The sequence below is a fragment of the Phacochoerus africanus genome, chromosome 15 (genome assembly GCF_016906955.1).
Source record: "Phacochoerus africanus isolate WHEZ1 chromosome 15, ROS_Pafr_v1, whole genome shotgun sequence".
Classification (NCBI taxonomy): domain Eukaryota; kingdom Metazoa; phylum Chordata; class Mammalia; order Artiodactyla; family Suidae; genus Phacochoerus; species Phacochoerus africanus.
In genome coordinates this window covers 36,194,166-36,213,772 of record NC_062558.1, presented here as the reverse complement: position 1 = coordinate 36,213,772, position 19,607 = coordinate 36,194,166, and the positions used below count along the sequence as shown (strand labels likewise).

Genomic DNA, 19,607 nt, shown 5'->3' with positions numbered 1-19,607 from the left:
TGCGTATCCTACAGGATTATCCACTTTCTGCAGGGATTACTTTATACATTTAAATCAAAGATGGTGCTTTGTGAGGTTTCTTGGCAGTATGCTATTTGGGCTACACCGTAAAAACAAAAGGAAATACCTAGTAACATAACTAAAAAGCATTTTAAAGAACAGTAGGAGTTCCTTTTATGGCTTAGTGGTAACAAACCCACCTACAATCCATGAGGATGGGGGTTCAATTCCTGGCTTTGCTTGGTGGGTTAAGGATCCGGCTTTGCCATGAGCTGTGGTGTAGGTCTCAGATGCAGCTCAGATCTTGCATTGCTGTGGCTGTGGTGTAGGCCAGCAGCTGTAGCTCCAACTCGACCCTTAAGCTGGGAACTTCCATATGCCTCGTGTACAGCACTAAAAAAGGCCAAAAAAAAAAAAAAGAATGGTACATGTATCCCTATAAAAAGAGAATGCCATAAATAATGGTAGTGATTATGTTTAAAATTAAAGGTTTCTGCTAAAATTTTTAGCCAAAATGAAATGACTCATATACTGGAGAATGAAACAGACTGTGAAATACCCTCAATTTGTGTGACAATAAATTAAAATATTCCCTTTGTATTCTTTATGATTGCTTTACCTGTCATATTTTCCCTCACTTGAAACAAAATTATCTTTACACCATTAGTTTTTCTAATTGTTTCAAATATTTCTATTAGATTGAAACATAAAACTACCCTTTCAACCACTTTTACCTTCATAAACAGACACTTCATTTGCTTCAATCTAACAACTTTCACAAAATCAACATCTTAAAAAGGGTAGATGTACTTAATGAAGCTATGATTGTTCCTTCACTGTAATACTTCCCTGGTAGCACACAAAAGAATAAACAATTTATATCGTTTTCAAACTCAACAGAAAAGTAAAAAGTAATCATTCTTGTGTGAAAAAACATTCACAAGAAACTATTAAGTGAAAAGGACTAAGTTACAAAACAGTATAATACCATTTTCACTTTTACACAGAAACACCAAATATTAAAACTCTGCTTTAGATTTTAGGATTTCTGTTTCTTCGTTCTCTTCCTCTGGCAGTTCTGTTTTTCTAATTTCCTAATTAAAATGTAGTTATCTTTTTAATTTATACAAACAATTTAAAAGAAGTTCATCTTTGCTTAATTCTTTACTACAAAAACACTTAATACACTAATAAATCTACATATGCATCTAAAGCAACCATAAAATATTTAAACAGCCTACATCTTTTTGTTAACTAGCTAACAAAATCCATGAGAAAAAAAAAATGATATAATAAGTTAATTCTGAGAACACTGATCACATGCTTTGTTAGTCTCGATAAATAGTTTTATACATCAACTAAATAAATCTAAGCAACAGTTGGGTTTGGTTTCATCATCATTATCAAATAATGATTTGTGTTGCTAACAAATAAAGACCAGATCAAAAAGTTAAAACATAAGCCTTGATCAACAGGTAGTAGAGGAGTTCCTGTCATGGCTCAGTGATTAACGAACCTGACTAGCATCCATGAGGACTTGGGTTTGATCCCTGGCCTTGCTCAGTGGGTTAAGGATCCCGCGTTGCTGTGGCTGTGGTGTAGGCCAGTGGCTACAGCTCCAATCAGACCCCTAGCTTGGGAACTTCCATATCCCACTAGTGTGGCCCTAAAAAAAAATGACCAAAAAAATAAATAAATAAAGACAAAAACAAAATAAAATAGGAGTTCCCGTCGTGGCTCAGTGGTTAACCAATCTGACTAGGAACCATGAGGTTGCAGGTTTGATCCGGCGTTGCCATGAGCTGTTGTGTAGGTTGCAGACTGGCTTGGATCCCGCGTTGCTGTGGCTCTGGTGTAGGCTGGTGGCTACAGCTCTGATTAAACCCCTAGCCTGGGAACCTCCATATGCCGTGGGAGCATCCCTAGAAAAGGCAAAAAGACAAAAAATAAATAAATTAATTAAATAAAATAAAATAAACAGGTAGTAGAGAAATCAAAGGAGATTGAATCAGAAACAATCATGGAAAATGAAGAAGAAATTAAAACAAACAAAAATGCTATATTCCTCTATTACCTGTGTAAAAAAATTTCTAAAAACAAAAAGATATGTTTTGATATTTAAATGGACAAATATAAATATATAGTATAAAATAAAGTATATTTTAGGAGGTATCTTATTTTAAAAATTCTGATAAACAGAAACCAGATGCTTAAAACTAATTTTACCTGAGTTTACTGCTAATTACATGAAATAAGCTTTGAGTTGTATATAATTCTGGTAAGTCATAATTTTGCTGACATGTCAGCTAAGCAAACAATCTTAGCTGGAATAGGTTCTTATATTTATAAACCAAACACTCTAAAAACTATGGGAGAAAAGTTTCAGTTAAACAAATGGATCATAAACAGCTCAATTAGTCCACTGTGGTTTACTGCCCTCTGCCTGTTGTGGCAGGAGATATCACAGATTTAAAAAAAAAAAAAAAAATGGCCTGCAAAAAAAGCTCGGAAGTTATCAAGCAGAAGTTGGCAGAAAATGCTTTAGGCAAATTTGAACACTTTGGAGTAGACCTTCAAATACACTAAAGTTAGTTTTACTCCTTCCTTTAAAAAAAAAATTAAGCATATGAAGTAATAAAACAGTTCAAACACTATTGAAAATTTTCAACAATAAATTAATAAATGAGAGTGATTTAGACATAATGATTGGCTCTAGGAGACAAAGTCAAAAAGAGTTAATGCTCTACGTAACTAAAGATCAGAATTAGTCCTAACTTAGAAAAATTCTTCAGCATACTAGATGGAAACATTCAGGTAAAGAGGTAAAAAGTTTTACTAGAAATTCAAAAAATATCAATAACATTTTCTCTGGTTATAAATCTGTGGTAGTAGCTAATACGTAGCTCAGAATAATTAAATTCCTAAAATAATTCAAAATTTACAGATATCAGATATAATCTGATGTTAAAAAGTAGGCAACAGTGGAGCAAATATTTCCTGGAGTCACCTAATTACATACAAAACAGGAACAAAGCACCAGAAAACTAGCTATGCCAAAAATCACTGTAGATGCTTTACATAAATGTTTCTTCAAAATACTATCCAATGTCATTTCATAATTTTCTCCAATAAGGCTTGCATTAAGTTTCTATTATCACTTTACAATGTTCCACCAGAGTTCAGCTGGCAATAAACAGTAACAGCTACAGTCCAAAAAAAAACAATTCTGTTCATTTCACTGACTTTCTAATTACTCACATTTCCCTATCATTTTAAAACAGTGGATCTTAGACTGAATTCCAACCCAAACACCCAAGGGACACTATACTTTCCTTTAATAAAAGTGGTTCACAAGGTTTTGATTCTTAGCATGACTGGGAAAGGACAAGAAAATCTGGAAAAAAAAAAAAAAAACGGGATGGAAAGAAGACAGGTAAGAACAAGGGTTTCTTTGGACACAGCCATTAAACACTTCGATTTTTCTTTTCAGCAAGTCTTAATAACCTTTTCAGAATTTACCACTGTTCAAAAATATATAATGTGAACCATTTCTAAGAAAGAAAAAAAAAAAACTTACCCTGTAGTTCATGATGTATTACACCCACTAGGTTGGGTTCGTCTCCCCACCAGAATATCCACAACTCTTTGCAATCTGGTTTGACATCACGACGCCATACACACAGCAAGTTGGCTTGCAGACAGCGGATGAAACTTAACAGGATTGGATCATCTTGGGCCGGGGCTGAAATTATGGGTCCACAGTCCCCATGCCCTCCAAAATTGTACCTACGCCATTTGATTCCTGTGAGTTCAGCCTAGGGAAAAAAAAAAATTACAGAAGTTTTGACTGTTCTTTTTACTTAACACTAAAAACGGGTTTTCATACAGATAAGAAAATTTGCTAAAATAAGTATTTACAATATACCTCACATAGTGAGATTTCTCTCAATGAGGAACATATGTCAATCCCTGATTTTTCAAGCTGGGAAAAAAAAATTCATTTCTTCCTACATTTCTACGTAGCTCTTTATTTTAAATCAAAATACAGCAAACAGATAATCATTTTCTGTTGAACCATTTTTATTCTAACATTTACTATAAAGTCCTATATATAAAACTACTTCCAATATTATTATTCCTTATTTGATCCATAAATTACATTTAGAAATCAGGTAAGAGTTTAATAAATATGCTTGTAGAATTGAAATAATTTCTTTCAAAGAATTTCCTCAATTCTTTCTGATCCAGAATTTACAGTTTAAATCCTTTTTAATCAAGGCAACAGTATGTAGTACCATAGTGTTTCATAATGAAAACCAAAATAACCTGCTTATAAAACTGATGGAGGAGTTCCCGTCGTGGCGCAGTGGTTAACGAATCTGACTAGGAACCATGAGGTTGTGGGTTCGATCCCTGGCCTTGCTCAGTGGATTAAGGATCCGGCATTGCCGTGAGCTGTGGTGTAGACTGCAGACGTGGCTCGGATCCTGCGTTGCTGTGGCTCTGGTGTAGGCTGGCAGCTACAGCTCCGGTTCAACCCCTAGCCTGGGAACCTCCATACGCCGAGGGAGCGGCCCAAGAAATGGCAAAAAGACAAAAACGAAAAACAAAAAAAACTGATGGAAAGTTAACAGCAACTTTTTCGTGTTATTTAACATGTATCACTGAGAAAAGCTTTGCTTCCATAATAATTCTCTAATGTAGTACTAGGTCTTTCGTTTTTGAGACACATTTTAAAACATGGTAACTTTAAACCAGCTGAGAGCAGATTGTGTATTTTTGTTCTGTTACATAGATTTGTATTTTTAAATTTCCTAAATCTTATGTTTAAAAGGAACTAAACTTCAGGGAGTTCCCACGGTGGCTCAGTGGAAACAAATCCAACTAGTATCCATGAGGATATAGGTTTGATCCTTGGCCTCGCCAGGAGCTATGGTGTAGGTCACAGATGTGGCTCGGATCATGTGTTGCTACAGCTGTGGTGTAGGCCAGCAGCACAGCTCTAATTCAGCCTAGCCTGGGAACTTCCATGTGCCACAGGCAAAGACCCAAAAAGCAAAAAAAATAAAAGGAACTAAACTTTAAAGGTGTTTCAACACAAAAGTTGAATTCTTTGCTTAAGTACCTATGAACTACAACTATGTATTCAAAACTGATAGTAAAACTGATTTGTAATATAATTCTGTACCAAAGAGTCTATGCGTCCCTTGCATTTAATACTTTCCCTTCTCACCTTCCCACCACCAAGTCGGTAATTTTTTCAACAAGTTGTTTTTCAAAAAACTAGCACAAAGTGAAAAATAACCATATCTTCTACTAACATAACTGAAACAAACTTAAAGTGCTAAAATAATATAATGAACACATCTAAGAAAAAATGTTTTCTTTACTCCCTCAAAAAAAAGCTTCACTTCAGAAAAATGATTCCAAAAAGAATAATAATCAAACTGAAACTGTCTGAAATTCACTATATTTTTTTTCCTTTCACACTATGAGATATGGGAATCTGATCTTTAATGAATATTCTTAATAAAAGCTGTTATTGGCATTATTTAGGCCTTCCCTTTTGTGCCACCTAGTTTCCTCTGCTACATGGGGTCAATGAAAAAGTTCAAAAATAAATATAAATGAAAAGTAAAGAAATCATACAAGAAAAAATTATTTTTCATAATCACATCAGAAATAATTATTAACATTTTAATAAGAGAAGAAAAGAAATAAAAGGAATCCAACTTGGAAAAAGAAGTAAAACTGTCATTGCAGATTACATGATACTGTATACACAGAAAATCACAAAGACACAACCAGAAAACTGTTAGAGCTCATCAATAATTCTGGTAAAGTTTCAGGATACAAAATTAATACATAGAAATCTCTTCCATTTCTATATACTAACAACAAAAGATCAGAAAGAGAAATGAAGAAATAATTATAGCATCTTACTGTATGGTCTTTCTGTTTTTCTGTACATATACTTTTTTTTTTCTTTTTAGGGCCACACTCATGGCATATGAAGTTCCCAGGCTAGGGGTCGAATCGTAGCTACAGCTGCCAGCCTACACCAAAGCCAACAGCAATGCAGGATCCAAGCCACATCTGCAACTTACACCACAGCTCATGGCAACTCTGGATCCTTAACCCACTGAGCAAGGCCAAAAATCAAACTGGAGTCCTTATGGATACTAGTTGGGTTCATTTCTGCTGTGCCACAATGGAATTCCCCACACACATTTTTAAAGCTGGATCATACTGTATGATTTTATACCCTGCTTTTTCAATTATTAAAAATGTTTTTATGTATTACTAATTATTCTTTTTTGTTGCTGTTGTCTTTTGTCTTTTTAGGGCTGCACCCAAAGCACATGGAGGTTCCCAGGCTAGGGGTCAAATAAGAGCTACAGCTGACAGCCTACACCACAGCCACAGCAACGCGGGATCCGAGCCACGTCTGCAACCTACGCCACAGTTCATGGTCACACCAGATCCTTACCCCACTGAGCAAGGCCAGGGATCAAACCTGCATCCTGGATGCTAGTCAGATTGGTTTCCACTGAGCGATAAAAGGAACTCCAATTACTAATTATTCTTGAAAAACAATTCTTAATGTTTTCATATTCTATTCACTATTCACTCTATTGTGTGGAGAAAACAATTTATTCTACAACTGGACAATCTTCCTTTTTTTCACTATTATAATTGCTGAACATCCTTGAACATTGTCATTTTCCTGATTATTTCCTGAGGAGAGATTGCTTGATAGAGAATTACCAAAGAACATGAATATTTTAGGACTTATGGATGAACACTACCATAGTTCTTTTTAGTAGTTTCGCCAACACAAATAATCTCCTCCCAAACTGTACATCTTTAAAATATCTGCCAATTTGCTTGGATCACTGCAGAGGGGCAGGTTCAATCCCTGGCCTGGCAGTGGGTTAAAGGTCACAGCTGTGGCTCAGGACTCAACCCTGGCCTGGGAACTTCCATATGCTGTGGGTACAGCCATAAAATAAAATTTAAAACAAAAAATCTGCCAATTTAATAAAATGGTATGTCCTTGTGCTAAATGGTAGTTCTCCTCCTACTTAGAGAAAATCATTATCATATATTTGATCGGAAGTATAACCTAGGACCAGTCCTCCTGGGTTTGATTCCCAGCTCCATACTTGAGAACTGTTAAGTACTAAGTACCTAGCAAATTATTTAATCTTTGTCTCTCAGTTGCTTTACTGGTAAAATAAGAATAATGATATTCAGAGTTGATTAAATGAGTTAGTATACATGGAAAGTGCTTAGGATGGTGCCTGGCACATGGCAAAAATATAAACAATACTGTTATCATTAGAGTAGTAAGTGTAGTGGTACTATTTCTCTCTAGTTGTCTATTCACATCCTATTATACCAGTTCCTTTCTTCAAATAAAAGCTGTATGTGTAAGTGTGTATTTTAACCAGAAAGGCTAAGATCATTTTTTGAACAAATATCAAAGGAAATTAAATTAAAAAAACTAAATTGCAGCAGCTGCAATCAGCAAAGTTAAAAGACTAATTTTTCTTATTACCACCTAGTGTTCAGTGCTTATCTTGGGGGGAAGTAGGGGGAGGAAAAGAAGAGGGAGAACAAAAATATACCAATAAATATGAATCACTAACACATTATTAACCACATCTCAAAGTTTTGAAAATTAAAATACATTCAGAGATTTAAACATCAGGTGAGTCAGTCCCAAAGAAAAATCAACGAACAGCAACTTACTCACTAGAATACTTTCACCTATAACACCCAGCATGGTTCAGCAGACAAACTATTTGGCTTTGATTCAGAGAATGGTTTCCTAATTCTAGGATGTCCACTAACTGCTTATCAATGCTTCTATGGATTCAATGGTAAAAGGAAGCTGCTGCCACCTGTTCTATATTTTTATGGAGTTGTTCTAGCAAGTGATACGATACAAATGCAGGTGATATAAACATCAACTTAATCTCTTCATAACTAATTCAGCCAAAAGAACTAAAAAAAGTCCAATTATTTAAAAACAATATATCCCCTTACCTTAAAAGCTAAAATTAAATATTATTATACCAGTATCCACTGGAAAATGTTAACAATGAAACACCACTCAAGCCTAACATAACAGAGATAACTAAGTGTAAAATGAATGTTCAAAGACTCAGCTTTAAATTTTGAATTAATATTTGATAAGAAGAAAAATAACTGAAACATTCTGTCCAAGAAAAAAGTTCCTATCATGGATGTATCTTCAATTATACTATTAAAATATGTCATCACATACCATGATCATGTTTATAGTTAAAAATCAATTCAACACAAAGTTCTGTAGACCAAATTTCTTTTTTTGCTTTTTAGGGCCACACTCGCAGCATATGGAGGTTCTCAGGCTAGGGGTCAAACTGGAGCTCTAGCTGGCGGCCCGTGCCACAGCCACAGTGACGCCAGATCTGAGGTGCATCTGCAACCTACCCCACAGCTCACGGCAATGCCATATGCTTAACCCACTGTGCTAAACAAGGCCAGGGATTGAACCCGAATCCTCAAGGACACTAGTCAGGTTCGTTAAGCACTGGGCCACAAAGGGAACTCCTGTAGACCCAATTTCTGACAAATGCCTATTTCCAAGACTCAAAATTCTTCAAATAACCCTTTCAAATAACACGTCCAGATGCGGAATTCCCATCGTGGCTCAGCGCGATGTAGGTTTGAGCTCTGGCCTCGCTCAGTGGGTTGGAGATCCATGTTGTCATGAGCTGTGGTGTAGATTGCAGATGCAAGTCGGGTCCCACGTTGCTGTGGCTGCAGCTCTGATTTGAGCCCTAGCCTGGAAACTTCCATATGCCAGGGGTGCAACCCTAAAAAAAATATATATATATATATGTATTTCCAGATGCAAATTATCCCCAAAATCCCATTAGTTCTCACTGTCAAAGATGAACAATCCATATTTAAGTTTAAGATTACATGAACTTTAGGAGTTCCCATCATGGCTCAGTAGTAATGAACCCAAATAGCATCCATGAGGATTCGGGTTTGATCCCTCCTCGCCTAGCTCAGTGGGTTAAGGATTTGGTGTTGGAGTAGGCTGTGGTATAGGTCTCAGACGTGGCTCGGATCCTGCATTGCTGTGGATAGGGTATATGGCAGCAGCTCCAGCTCCATTTCCACACCTAGCCTGGGAACTTCCATATGCCGCGGGTGCAGCCCTAAAAAGACCAAAAAAAAAAAAAAAAGATTACTTGAACTTTAAAAGATATAATCACAAAATAAATTAAAACATACAAGGATAGATTTCCCTTGTGGCACAGTGGGTTAAGGATCTGGCATTGTCACTGCAGCGGCTCTGGTCAATCCCTGACCTGGGAATTATCACATGCCGCAAGTGTGGCAAAAACAAAAACATCATACACGTACACACAAAAGGAAAAAAACAGGAAAGCATATAGATAAAATAATGACCACAACCATCATCATTTACTCATCACCTACTTAATACCGGGCACCATACTAGGGTCTTCATACATAATTTCTAATTTTCACAGACAGCTAAAGAAATTAAGACTCAGAAAGGCTAAATAACTCTCCCATAACCACACAGGTAGCAAACGGCAGATCCCAAATATAAGTGGATTTAAGGCATAACTGAATTTAAAGCATAAACTCTTTCCACTCTGCCATGCTGCTTCAGAGGGCTAATGGTAAAAATTAGCCCTAGATGATTTTAAAATAGTACAAAGAAACTGTCATCAACTCAATTTAGAAATGACAAGATCTCATGCGCATACTTTCTAATTTAAGAAAGTTCATGAATCTTTCTTTACTCTTCCTGAGGTATGAAGAAAACTAGTATACTGCCCACTACACCATCACATTAACAGAAGAGACTTATTTCACTAGGATAATTATATGCCTTCTTTTACCACTATAAGAGTATATCCACACAAACTAATTCTTAGAGGATATGTATAAAAAACCAAGAAAATAACTATTATAATAGCAAGAAAGACTGGAAGGAAATTTTCTCAGCAATGGCTGGTGTCTATTGTAGAGGTAGTCAGGGTCCTTAAGGAATTGAACTTACCGGCAGACTCCCTTGGTCCAAACAGAACTTCAATTCAAAATGGTTCTAATTACATAGATTACAACAAAATCAAAATAAATGTACTTTCTTATGGCATGAATGTATTTAAAGAAAATTTATATTGATTCTTAATATACTATTTTCTAGGTATTATACACAAGGAGCTGATACATTTTCAATGTAGCTCTCCAAAGTTAAAATTTTATTATTCAGAGGTCATGGAATAGAGTAAAACTAACATGAGTTGCTAAGAATGAACTCAGAAGTTTCTTGGTGGCCTGGCGGTTAAGGACGCAGTGTCGTCACTGCTGTGGCTTGGGTTCAATCTCTGACCCAGGAAATTCTGCATGCCACAGTCAAGGCCAAAAAAAAAAAAAAAAGAATGAACCCAGAGTGTGGTATCACGGAAAGAACACTGGTTGGAGGTCAGGAGATCTAGGTTCAAGTCCTGGTTTTTCAACTATTTATCTAAATGATATCAGGAAATCTCCATCTCAGAGCACCTCAGCTCCCTATCCTATAAAATGATATAGTTGATCTAGATATTATGAATGAGTCACCTAGCCAAGGTTAATTACATTCCACTCATAAAGGCCAACTTGTAAATGAGACCCAACCCTTATAAAATAGGAGAACTGCCAGGAGACATCTGAATTTTCAAGAAACAGTTGAATGAAAGACTTTTAAAACTACAGAACAATTAGCTTAATATCAACCCTGGGCAGGATTCTAGGATGGTATATAAAGAAGGCAGCAGTGATCATTTGGGACTAACATGAATACACCAGGAAATTCCAAGTTGGCCTCATCTTACTTCCTCCTGTGATAGACTTACTACTCTAGTAGGCAGGAGAAATATAGCTAACACACATTAAGTCACCTCTCAACTCAAATCACAGGAAGGAACAAAGTCAGGATAATAGAAAATGTCTGTTAAAGCATAACTAATTAGCTGCAGGTAAAGATGACAAAGTCAACACACACATCTGCTTTTGCTCTCTTTTAAACCCCTCAAAAAAAAAAAAGTTTTGTTTGTCTTATTTTTTTTTTAAATCATAAAATCACAATGTTGGATTGTAGGAGAGATGAGCACATTCAGATTTTGAAAGCTAAGATGTAAATGCTCAAGAGTTCAAGAGACTTATAATATCAAAGAAAGCAATCTTAGCTATGGAGAAAGCAAAGCTACAACCCAATTTACATAGAATTAATTATAAATAAAGGTGAAGGCATCCTTCAGTATCTATGGGGTTGGTTCCAGGAACCCCACAAATACCAAAATCCGTGGATACTCATGTCCTGTAAATAAAACAGTGTAGAATTTGCATATAACCTAGGCACAAACTTTAAGTAATCTCTGGATCACTTATATAATACCTAAAACAATGTAAATGCTATGTAAATAGTTGGAAGTCCACAACAAATTCAAGTTCTGCTTTTTGAAACTTTCTGGAATTTTTTTTCCAAATATTTTTGGTCTGCAGTTGGTTGAATCCACAGCTGCAGAACTCATGGGTATGGAGGACTCAACCGTTTCCTGTGGAAGTAGAAAGGCAGAGAGGTGATCAAATAAGGAAAACTGGTTGAAAGTCTGCTTAGAAGGCACTCAGAACCAAGGTAACTTCCCCACTATCATATTTTATACCAGCAAATCAATGGAAGGGTATTCTCTGAGGCCAGTAAAACACAGGGTATCTGGACTGGCACAAGTGAAGGCAGGAAACCAGAGTGAAATCAGTCCATCAGGTGAGCATGTACAGAATATAAGTCGAAAATCATCCTCTCTAGCTGTGGCATGAGATTGTCAGCATCTTGTGACCACTGGGATGCAGGTTCAATCCCCAGCTCAGCACAGTGTGTTGCAGCTTAGGTCACAACTGCAGCTTGGATGTGATCCCTGGCCCAGGAACTCCATCCATATGCCAAGGGGCAGCCAGAAGAGGGGAGAAAAAAAAAAAAAAAAAAAAAACTTCCTCTCCAAAGCGCTCCCTCAGCCCATCTTTCATCCACCAGAAAGGATGCTTGCAAGGTCTCTGGGAAATCTGACCAGCTCAAGAGAAAAGACCTCAAGATAATGACATGAGAGTTTCCCCAACTAAAGAGTCCACCCACCCCGATCAGTGAATTGCACAGTAAACAAATGTCACTCACATACTCAGAACTTCCAAGCAGATTTTTAGTCTATCATACCTAAACATGAACAGATGACCAGAAATTATTAAACAGTCAAGGAATTATAGAGACAAAAACACAGAAAAGCAACTTGGAGGAAACAGACTACACTGGGAGAAGACAACGTTTTAAAAATCTATCATTAGTATTCTCAGAGATAAAATAGTGCAACCATTAAAAAAGAACAGGATGCTATTTTAGAAAAGTACAGAGAACTAAAAGAGGGCTCTTGGAAATTTTACAACAATGATGTCAGAAATGATAAAGCTCCATAGAAGGGCTGGAAGATAGTTTCTCCCAGTAAGTAAAGCAAGTAAACAAAAATGAAAAACAGGAGGGTAGAGTGAGATAAAACTAGAGGAGCAGCCCAGGAAGTTCAAAACCAAATACAAGAGCTTTCAGAAAGAGAACACACAGAAAATGAAAAAGAGGAAATGACTGATAAAATAATTCATGAATTTTTCTCAAGGGGGATAAAAAGAAAACAAATTTCTAGATTGAAAGGGCTCACCTGAGTATCCAGAACAATAGATTAAGAGAGACTCATGGGAGGCATATTACTGTAAACTTTCAACACACTGCAGACAAAGAGAAGATCCCCAGTCTCCATATGATAAAAAGAAGTCGCATACAAAGAATCAGGAATCAGAAGGATTTCTGACTTCTCAACAGTAATACTAGAAGCAAGAAGGCAATGATGCAACAACTCCAATATTCTTAAAAAAAAACAAAAAACTATTCCAAACTAGACACCTATACCAATCTAAATTGTCCATCAAGTGTCAAAGGAGAATAAATATATTTTAAAATATGCAAGGTGTTTACAAGGCACACTTTCTCAGGAGGCTACGGGAGGTGTATACCCCACTAAAAGGAGAGAAAAAACAATTAAGAAGCCATGAGATTTAGGAAACAGGAGAGAGCAAGATAAATCCCTAAAATTACAGGCAATAATCAGATGATTCCAGGTTGTGAACTGTGCACAAGTGTAGAGAGCAACCAATACAGATTATGACAGGTCAGATGGCTCCAGGGATGACTCTTGTCAAGAATGCGAAACTGATAAAACACCTAACATATCAAAGTCTTAAAAGGAGATTGGAGGAGTTCCCGCCATGGCGCACTGGAAAATGAACTCAACTAGGAACCATGAAGTTGTAGGTTCCATCCCTGGCCTCACTCAGTGGGTTAAGGATCCAGAGTTGCCATGAGCTCTGATGTAGGTTGCAGACACGGCTTGGACCCGCATTGTTATGGCCATGACACAGGACGGCAGCTGTAGCTCCAATTGGACCCCTAGCCTGGGAACAGCCACATGTCGCAGATGTGGCCCTAAAAAGCAAAAAAAAAAAAAAATCGAATAACAGGCAATAAGTTTGTTAAATAGTTAAAAATACGCAGAAAAGGAGTTCCCGTCGTGGCGCAGTGGTTAATGAATCCGACTAGGAACGATGAGGTTGCGGGTTCGATCCCTGGCCTTGCTCAGTGGGTTAAGGATCCGGTGTTGCGTGAGCCCTGGTGTAGGTTGCAGACGCTGCTCGGATCCTGCATTGCTGTGGGTCTGGCGTGGGCCGGTGGCTACCGCTGTGATTAAACCCCTAGCCTGGGAATCTCCATATGCCGCAAAAGCCCTAGAAAAGGCAAAAAGACAAAAACATAAAAAAAAAAAACAAAAACCACAGAAAAGTAAAATCATGGCTCCAACATAAATTAACATAATCAAGTGATCTTAACACTGAATTTTTTTTTTGTCTTTTTTTTAGGGCCCCATCCTCCACATACGTAGGTTCCCAGGCTAGGGGTCGAATCAGACCTATAGCTGTTGGCCACAGCCATGCCAGATCCTTAACCCACTGAGCAAGGTCAAAGCTGGAACCCTCATCCTCAGGCATACTAGACCGGTTTGTTAACTGCTGAGCCACGACGGGAACTCCAACACTGAACATTATTAAGCTAACCAAAATCACTATATGACTATTTTGGTAAAATGGAAGGATGGGAAAGGCATGTTTGCTTTGTAGGAGGGACAAAGAATGAGCTAAATTCTCATATTCAATAGTGGAAGATCCAGAATTTAAAAACCTAAAAGAAACCATAAACTTAGTTTTTAGAAACATTTAAGAATCAAGGAGTTCCCTGTGGTGCAGCAGTTAAAGATCTGGCATTGTTGGAGTTCCCGTGGTGGCGCAGTGGTTAACGAATCCGACTAGGAACCATGAGGTTGCGGGTTCGGTCCCTGGCCTTGCTCAGTGGGTTAACGATCCGGCGTTGCCGTGAGCTGTGGTGTAGGTTGCAGACGAGGCTTGGATCCCACATTGCTGTGGCTCTGGCGTAGGCCGGGGGCTACAGCTCCGATTCGACCCCTAGCCTGGGAACCTCCATATGCTGCAGGAGCGGCTGAAAGAAATAGCAAAAAGACAAAAAAAAAAAAAAATCTGGCATTGTCAATGCAGCAGCCCAGGTCGCTGCTATGACACAGGTTTGATCCCTGGCCCAGGAACATCCACATGCCACAAGGCATGGCCAAAAATTAAATTACAATTTTTTTAAAAAGGATCAAGGAGTTCCCATAATGGTGAAACGTAAACGAATCCAACTAGGAACGATGAGGTTGCAGGTTCAATCCCCAGCCTTGCTCAGTGGGTTAAGGATCCAGAGTTGCAGTGAGCTGTGGTGTGGGCCAGCAGCTATGGCTCCAGTTGGACCCCTAGCCTGCGAACCTCCATATGCGTGGGTGTGGCCTTAGGAAGACCAAAAAAAAGGGGGGGGGGTTAATATGTGAAAATGGCCAACATTTTATTTGAAAATGACTTCAGCACAATTAAACAATCTAAAATAATTTTTTTTGTCTTTTTGCTATTTCTTTGGGCCACTTCCGCGGCATATGGAAGTTCCCAGGCTAGGGGTCAAATCGGAGCTGTAGCCACCGGCCTATGCCAGAGCCACAGCAAAGCGGGATCCGAGCCTCGTCTGCAACCTACACCACAGCTCACGGCAACGCTGGATCGTTAACCCACTGAGCAAGGGCAGGGACCGAACCCTCAACCTCATGGTTCCTAGTCGGATTCGTTAACCACTGCGCCACGACGGGAACTCCTAAAATAATTTTTAAAAATTACTGCCATCTTAAGCCATACTGACATATATTAGTATCTAGATCCCACTTAACAGATCTTATCAAGTCAATACCTCTTTCAACTTTTAGCTCCATTCTTTGAGAAGCATCTAGATATGGTAGAACAAATTAACAGATGAAATCTAAACACGTCATATGGCTACAGGCTCATGTTCAACCTTTTTAAGCAAATAAACATAACAGCAAAAATAAAATAAAATAATAAAGCCATGGTTGGATTAACTTGAACGAATTCAATACAAAGAGTCTGAAAAAAATCTGAAAAAGTCTTCAATTACCCAGAAGACTGATATATGAAAGATGAATTCAATTTGCTCAGAATTGACCCAAGTGGTAGCATAGAATCAAATGGAAAAACCAAAATAACAGTGAGAACTCCCTCAAGAAAAAAACCCTGAGATCCCTGAGAATCATAAATATAAGGGGTTAGGAGGAAGTTGGTCAATACTAGATGTGGCTTCAAATATTAAAGGGTTGGTTGGACAACATGATTTTATAAGGTTCCTTAGAAACCTGAAATATGAATCTCAAAGATTCCTTCTTTTCAAAAGCATAAGATTTCATAACTCTAATAGTATTTGCATCTCAGTCAACTAGCTCAGGGGTTAGCAAACTAGGGCCAGCAGGCTGGCCACTTGTTTTTATAAATTGTCTTATTAGTACACAACTACACCACATTATTTTTCAGGGCTGCTTCCACAGCCACAGTGTTGAGCCTGAAATAAGTCTCTGGTTCTATAAGAAAAAGTCTGCTGATCCCCAAACTAAAATAATATACACAGACAAATAGGACATATAAATATAATTAAGAAGCACCAGAATTACCCTCCCACCATAAACAACTAGAAAACTAGACAAAAAATATGAAACTACTGTTTTCAGACATTGGATAGCAGACAACAAGGGCTAGAATCCCAGAGAAGGAAAACAAATGAAATGGTTCCTATAAAGCCAAAGGCAGCTAGAATATGTGAAAGCAGATCACAAGAAAGGAGTTATATAGTTTAAAAAAAAAAAAAAAAAAAGCTTCAAAGATCTGACTGGGATTCTTTTGAGACTTCCTAAATACAAAGTTGCACATTCAAGCAACAAGATTCAATGGAGCCAGGCAAAGAACTACTAGAGAGTTATCATCATTCTAACAGCTCACACAAAGCTGGGAGGCGTTTAAAAAAAAAGAAGACTGGGAGATAGTCTACTTCTGAATGGCCAGATTTAAAAAAAAAAAAAATTTGTTAAACACCTCTGGCATAAAATAGAGACCACAGAAGAGTCACGCCTCAAAAGTAGAATTCCAGGCCTTTCATAAAAACTGCTCTAACCCGGAGTTCCCGTCGTGGCGCAGTGGTTAACGAATCTGACTAGGAACCATGAGGTTGAGGGTTTGGTCCCTGCCCATGCTCAGTGGGGTAACGATCCGGCATTGCCGTGAGCTGTGGTGTAGGTTGCAGACTGGCTCAGATCCTGTGTTGCTGTGGCTCTGGCATAGGCCAGTGGCTACAGCTCCGATTCCACCCCTAGCCTGGGAACCTCCATATGCCGTGGGAGCAGCCCAAAGAAATAGCAAAAAGACAAAAACAAAAAACAAAAAAAAACTGCTCTAACCCATCCTAAAAGTCAAACTTCAACCATCATCACCATCACCACCACTATCATTTCATCTACTAGTAACTTAACTGCCAGCCAAAAGAAAACTCAACTCTTTACAAGAAAAAAACATAATCCAGACTTGCAACAACAGAAGAGTCACAATGTCTAGTATCCCATAAAATATTGGCTATTCAAAGAAAAAGCAAAAGGAGACCTATGACAAGAGAAAAATCACTGAAGAGAAACAAATCTAGAAATGACAGTGATGATGGAATTAAAAATCAGTTTAAAACAACTATTTTAAGTAAGGTTAAGGATTTAAAGGAAAATACAAACTTAGGAAGAGAAACTAAAAATTTTGGAGTTCCCACTGTAGTGTGCAGTGGGTTAACGATCCAACATTGTCTCTGCAGTGGTACAGGTCATTTTTGAGGCATGGGCTCAATCCCTGGCCTGGAAACTTCCATATGACATGGGTGTGGCCAAAAAAAAGGGGGAAAAAATAATAATAATTTCCACACCTCAAATATGCAAAATATGAAATCACAAGTTCCTTGAATGGATTTAACAACAGATTACGCACTGGCCCCCACCAAAAAAGAAAAATGGTCAGAGGACTCGAAAACACACAACATAAGTACCCAAACTTAAGAAGAAAGAATTTTTAAAAACTTAAAGAATAATGAGTAAAGCTAAAGCAGTCAGAATAATATCAAGAAGCAGCCTAACATATGTGTAATTAGGGTCCCAGCACACAAACAGGGAAGGTGGGGGCGGGGGGAGACAAGAAAAAAAATTTTTTTTTGTCTTTTTATGACCGAACCCATGGCATATGGAGGTTCCCAGGTTAGGGGTCGAAGAATCAGCGCTGTAGCCGCTGGCCTATACCACAGCCACAGCAATGCAGGATAGAAGCCATGTCTGTGACCTACACCACAGCTCACAGCAATGCCGGATCCTTAACCCACTGAGCAAGGCCAGGGATTGAACCAACATCCTCAAGAAAGCCTGAAAAAATTATTCAACAATGTCCAAATTGTCTCAAAGTTTCATGAGAACAATAAATCTCAAACCAAGGAGTTCAGCGAACGCTAGGCCGTATAAACCAAAAAAAACAAATAAACAAACACACCAAAATACACAGAATTAAATTTCTAAAAATCTTAAAAGCTATCAAGAGAAAAAAAGGACACACTACATAAGCAGACGCAAACAATATTTACAAGAGACTTCTCATCAGTAAATATGCAAGCAGAAAACAATGGAGCAAGGTGAAAGGGGAAAAAAATCTTATCTAGAACTCTAGATCAAGAATGAATAAAAAAGGAAGGTAAAATACAGACTTTTTTAGATCAATAGAAAACAGAACTGCACTTTAATAAATTTAACTAGAATAAATGCTTTCCAAAAAGCTCTTTGGGGGGAGCTCCTGTTGTGGCGCAGGGGAATCAAATCCAACTAGGAACCATGAGGCTCAATGGGTGGGGGATCTGGTGTTGCCGTGAGCTGTGGTGTAGGTGACAGACATGACTCAGATCCCACACTGCTGTGGCTGTGGTGCAGGCCGGCAGCTGCAGCTCCAATTCAACCCCTAGCCTGGGACCCTCCATATGCTGTGGGTGCGGCCCTAAAAAAGCAAAAAATAATAATAATATAATGATAGGAAAAGGTGTATCATGAAAACAAAAACTATAAGAGAGCGGAAATTATTAGATTAATACCAAAATTGATTCCATGAGGACTATTACTAGAATAAAGAGAGAAGCTTTATAATAATAAAAATGTCAAATCTTCAAGAAAACATAAATCTCAAATGGGTAGGCACCCAAGAACAAAGCTTCAAAATACTGAAGCACAAACTGGATATATCTAAAAGGAGAAATTGACAAATCCAAAATTAAAATTGGAGATTTGAACAGGCCTCCTCTCAAGAACTGATAAAATGAGTAGACAGAAAATCAATAAGGATATAGAAAAACATGAACACTATCAACCAATATAACCAAACTGTTATTTACAAAATAATACAACTCAAGGAAAGAATACACCTTTCTTTTCAAATGCATGTGGAACATTCACCAAGAGAAACCATATACGGGCCATAAAGTAAGTATCAATCTTTTTTTTTTTTTTTTTTGCTTTTTTAGGGCTGCACCTGCAGTATATGGACGTTCCCAGGCTAGGGGTTGAATTCGAGCTACAGCCTATACCACAGCCACAGCAATGCCAGATCTGAGCCACATCTATGAACTTATACAACAGCTCACAGCATCTCTGGGTCTTTAACCCACTGAGTGAGGCCAGGGATCGAACCTGCAACCTCATGGTTCCTAGTCAGATTCGTTTCCACTGCGCCACAATGGGAACTCCAATTTCAATACATTTTTAAAAATTGAAATTTCTGAACAGAATTAAATTGGAAATTAACAAAGTATCTCAAACATTCCTCTCCCCAACAAAATCTGTAATAATGCATAGGACCAGCCCCCCAAAAAAATAATCACAAGAGAATCTAGGAAATATTCTGGACTGATTATGAAAATGAAATATACCAAAATATGAAGGATACAAGTATGAGTGCTCGAAGAGAAATCTGTAGCTTTAAATATTTATATT

At 37.8% G+C, this 19,607-nt stretch overlaps 1 protein-coding gene across 6 annotated transcripts in view; it reads right to left on the bottom strand.

Moving 5' to 3' along the window:
- MED13L (mediator complex subunit 13L) overlaps window positions 1-19,607 on the bottom strand; it is a 322,312-nt gene that overhangs the window by 281,405 nt on the left and 21,300 nt on the right. For all 6 annotated transcript variants that reach the window (XM_047759797.1, XM_047759795.1, XM_047759796.1 and 3 more), the window contains exon 2: window positions 3,578-3,815. In XM_047759797.1, the coding sequence (XP_047615753.1) occupies window positions 3,578-3,815 (238 nt within the window). The remainder of the gene's footprint in view (window positions 1-3,577; window positions 3,816-19,607) is intronic.